The sequence below is a fragment of the Hyperolius riggenbachi genome, chromosome 3, assembly GCF_040937935.1.
Source record: "Hyperolius riggenbachi isolate aHypRig1 chromosome 3, aHypRig1.pri, whole genome shotgun sequence".
Classification (NCBI taxonomy): Eukaryota; Metazoa; Chordata; class Amphibia; order Anura; family Hyperoliidae; genus Hyperolius; species Hyperolius riggenbachi.
Window position 1 is genome coordinate 16,306,681 of NC_090648.1, and position 4,295 is coordinate 16,310,975.

The 4,295-nt window shown below is 45.4% G+C and overlaps 1 protein-coding gene across 1 annotated transcript; it reads right to left on the reverse strand.

Moving 5' to 3' along the window:
- Positions 1-244: 244 nt before the first annotated feature.
- On the reverse strand, positions 245-1,174 carry LOC137561825 (olfactory receptor 5J3-like). Its single transcript, XM_068273181.1, has one exon. It carries the CDS (start codon positions 1,172-1,174, stop codon positions 245-247), a length of 930 nt encoding a protein of 309 aa, XP_068129282.1.
- Between the last annotated feature and the right edge of the window lie 3,121 nt (positions 1,175-4,295).

Here is a 4,295-nt window from a genome sequence, read left to right on the forward strand (position 1 = left end):
TGTCTAATAGCAATCAGTGTGTGACGGTGCGCACTTTGGTGTCTCAGCCTTGGGTGCTGGAGGACCTTGTCCCGCCTCTGGTGGTCAGTGGCCAAAGTGTCCTAATTAGGAGGAGAGTATGCGTCCCTGAACAGGTGAAGAGGTCATGCACTTCTCCATAATGTTTGGTACTTGCAAGAAATTCTATTGAAAAATTATGAATAAGAAAAAACAACTGACTCATCATAACATCATTCCATCCACATCAGAGACATTTTTGAAGTGATCCCTTGACTACCCTCTTCACTTCTTGGTTCCTCAGACTGTAGATAAGAGGGTTCAACATTGGTATTATGACTGTATAAAATATAGAACCAGCCTTCTCTTGCCTCCCAAACATTTGGGCAGGAGGCTGCAAGTATATGAAGAAAACAGTTCCATAGAATATGGAGACACACGTGAGATGTGAGGAGCAGGTACTGAAAGCCTTCTTTCTGCCCTCAGTAGACTTTATCTGTAGAATGGAAAACACAATAAAATGATATGACACCAAAATCGTAGTCAATGAACCCATGCCACAGGAACTTACAAAGAAGAAGGTTATAAAATTACACGACAGACTGTTGGAGCAGGCCAGCTTCAGTAGTGGAGGTACATCACAGTAAAAGTTGTCTATGTAACTCGGTCCACAGAAGTCAAGATTGAAGACACAGCTGGTTTGTACTACAGACTGCAAGAAACTGAAAGAGAAAACAAGGAGGACCAGACACGAGCATTTTTTGTTGGTCATCACAGAAGCATAACGCAGAGGGTGGCAGATAGCGGCATATCGATCATAGGCCATGACGGAGAGTAACAGGGCTTCTGTGACAACCAAAACATCAAAGAAAAAGAACTGAATCGCACAGCCTTCAAAAGAGATAAGCCTTAGTTTGGTTGTGAGATCAGCCAACATCTTAGGAGAGATAACTGTGGAATAAACAATATCCACTGTAGAGAGGACACCCAAGAAGTGGTACATTGGAGTCTGGAGGGTGGGGGCTGTAAGAATGATATAGATCATACCAAGGTTGAACACAACACATGTAAGGTACACAAGAAGGAGGAAGGTGAAGAGGAATGGAACAAGCTGTTCATTATCTGTAAGTCCAGACAATACAAATGTGCTCACCTTGGTCTTGTTAATGTAATACATAGTCTTCTTCTGTCCTTTTGCAGCATAAGGGCAACTTGATCACTTGACTCAGAGAAAGCCGTTCCAGGCTCTACTATCCACAGATTTGGCACTGTAATTGCCCTGATGAAGCAGCAGTTGGCTGTGAAACGTGTTGTCCTTTGTGCTGAATACATGTGTTGAGTAGTACGTGAATCACATGTGATTCTTCCTCTTGAAGGTAGGCCAACTCTTCACATGATAAAATGGCAGCTTCCGTATACTCTGCAGATCGTATGACTCTTAAAGTTACAAGTTTCCAACTTTTTGGAAAGTATTCAATTATAATTTTTTTTCCACAAGTAATTATTTTAAGTCCAACTCTCGGAAATATTTAATATTTTTTTTAAAATTTGTCGCGAGGTACAGAATCTCAATAAATGGGAACCTGGAGGCTATTGGCTCCTATGTGCATTTGTATTTACAAAGCGTGCTTCTATATACAAAAAAATACAACAGAAAAAAACAGTTATATAAACAATGATACCACACACAAGTAACTAGAACCCCTGAACCTACCTTTTAAAAAGAGCCAGCACACAAATCCAGAGCTGGATCATCCACAAGGCAAACCTAGGCAGTTGCCTAGGGCCTGGAGAGAGTCTAGGGGTCTGATGGATGCTAGCCCCCACCAATTTTTATTAAAAAAGCCAGGTAATAAATAATCAGAAGTGGGCAAAGAGTGCTATCTTGCCTAGAGCCCCATTTCATTTTAACCACTTGCCGACCAAGTGGTTTCCCATTGATCTGTGCTGGGTGGGCTCTTCAGCCCCCAGCACAGATCGTATTGCAGGTAGGGCGATCAGACTTCCCCCCTTTTTTCCCCACTAGGGGGATGTCCTGCTGGGGGGGTCTGATCGCCGCCGCTCTGCTGTGCCTTGCGGGGGGGGGGGGGGCTCCTCAAAGCCCCCCTCCGCAGCACTATTCCCCCCTCTCTCTCCTTCCCTCCCTCTCCCTGGCTCTGTGGGTGGTACAGGATGGCGATACGTCCTGTACCGCCTCTGATAGGCTTCAGCCTATCAGACGGCGGTGATCCCCGGCCTATCAGAGGCCGGGGATCGCCGATCTCCTTTACGGCGCTGCTGCAGCTGCAGCGCCGTGCAGTGTAAACACCGGGGATTTCTTCCCCGTGTGTTTACATTTCGCCTGCGAGCCGCGATCGGAGGCTCGCAGGCAGTTCACGGAGACACCCTCCGTGAACTGACATGGAACGGCCGCTCGAACACCATGGAAACCCACAGACAACCAGTTTACGCCAATCGGCGTTAGCTAGTCGTCAAGAGGTTAATCCATTTCTGCACAAATCTGACCTAGATGGAGGGGGACGTAGCCCCACCCTTCCCCCATCCAAAATTACTGGAGAACATAAACACACACACACCTGAGTTGAAGGAACATAGAGATATATTTCACAAGGTTGGTAAACTTAACAGTATACCATTTACTGGGGGAACCATTATCGCTAACCTATACTGGGGAACCTACCTGGCTGACCTATACTGGGGGCACCTACTTGGCTAGCCTATGCTGGGGGCACCTACCTGGCTGACCTATACTGGGGGCAAAACTAAACCTCTATTCATACTGTATCATCATCACCCCTCCAGACATATTTTCATCACCTCTCCAGTTATGGGTTCTTCACATCTCCATCACGCCATCAAGCACACTTCTATCACATCTCCAGACCAGAAGTACCTTTATCAGGACTCAAGTCACTCCTTCACTACCCCTCTATTCATACTGTATCTTCATCACACCTTCAGGCATATCTTCATCACACCTCCAGACTTACCTTCATCACACCTCCAGACATATCTTCATCAAACCTCCAGACATATCTTCATCACACCTCCAGACATATCTTCACCACATCTCCTGCCATATCTTCATCACACCCCAAGACATATCTTCATCACACCCCTAGACATATCTTCATCACACCTCCAGACATATCTTCATCACACCTCCAGACATATCTTCACACCTCCAGACATATCTTCACCACATCTCCTGCCATATCTTCATCACACCCCAAGACATATCTTCATCACACCTCCAGACATATCTTCACCACATCTCCTGCCATATCTTCATCACACCTCCAGACATATCTTCATCACACCTCCAGACATATCTTCACCACATCTCCTGCCATATCTTCATCACACCTCCAGACAAATCTTCATCACACCTCCAGACATATATTCATCACACCTCCAGACATATCTTCATCACACCTCCAGACATATCTTCATCACACCTCCTGACATATCTTCATCCCACCTCCAGACTTACCTTCATCACACCTCCAGACATATCTTCATTACACCTCCTGACATATCTTCATCACACCTCCAGACATATCTTCACCACATCTCCAGACATATCTTCATCACACCTCCAGACATATATTCACCACATCTCCTGCCATATCTGCATCACACCCCAAGACATATCTTCATCACACCTCCAGACATATCTTCACCACATCTCCTGCCATATCTTCATCACACCTCCAGACATATCTTCATCCCACCTCCAGACTTACCTTCATCACACCTCCAGACATATCTTCATTACACCTCCTGACATATCTTCATCACACCTCCAGACATATCTTCACCACATCTCCAGACATATCTTCATCACACCTCCAGACATATATTCACCACATCTCCTGCCATATCTGCATCACACCCCAAGACATATCTTCATCACACCTCCAGACATATCTTCACCACATCTCCTGCCATATCTTCATCACACCTCCAGACAAATCTTCATCACACCTCCAGACATATCTTCACCACATCTCCTGCCATATCTCCATCACACCTCCAGACATATCTTCATCACACCTCCAAACATATCTTCATCACACCTCCAGACATATCTTCATCACACCTCCAGACATATCTTCATCACACCTCCTGACATATCTTCATCACACCTCCAGACTTACCTTCATCACACCTCCAGACATATCTTCATTACACCTCCTGACATATCTTCATCACACCTCCAGACATATCTTCATCACACTTCCAGTCATATCTTCCCCACATCTCCAGACATATCTTCATCACACCCCTAGATATAT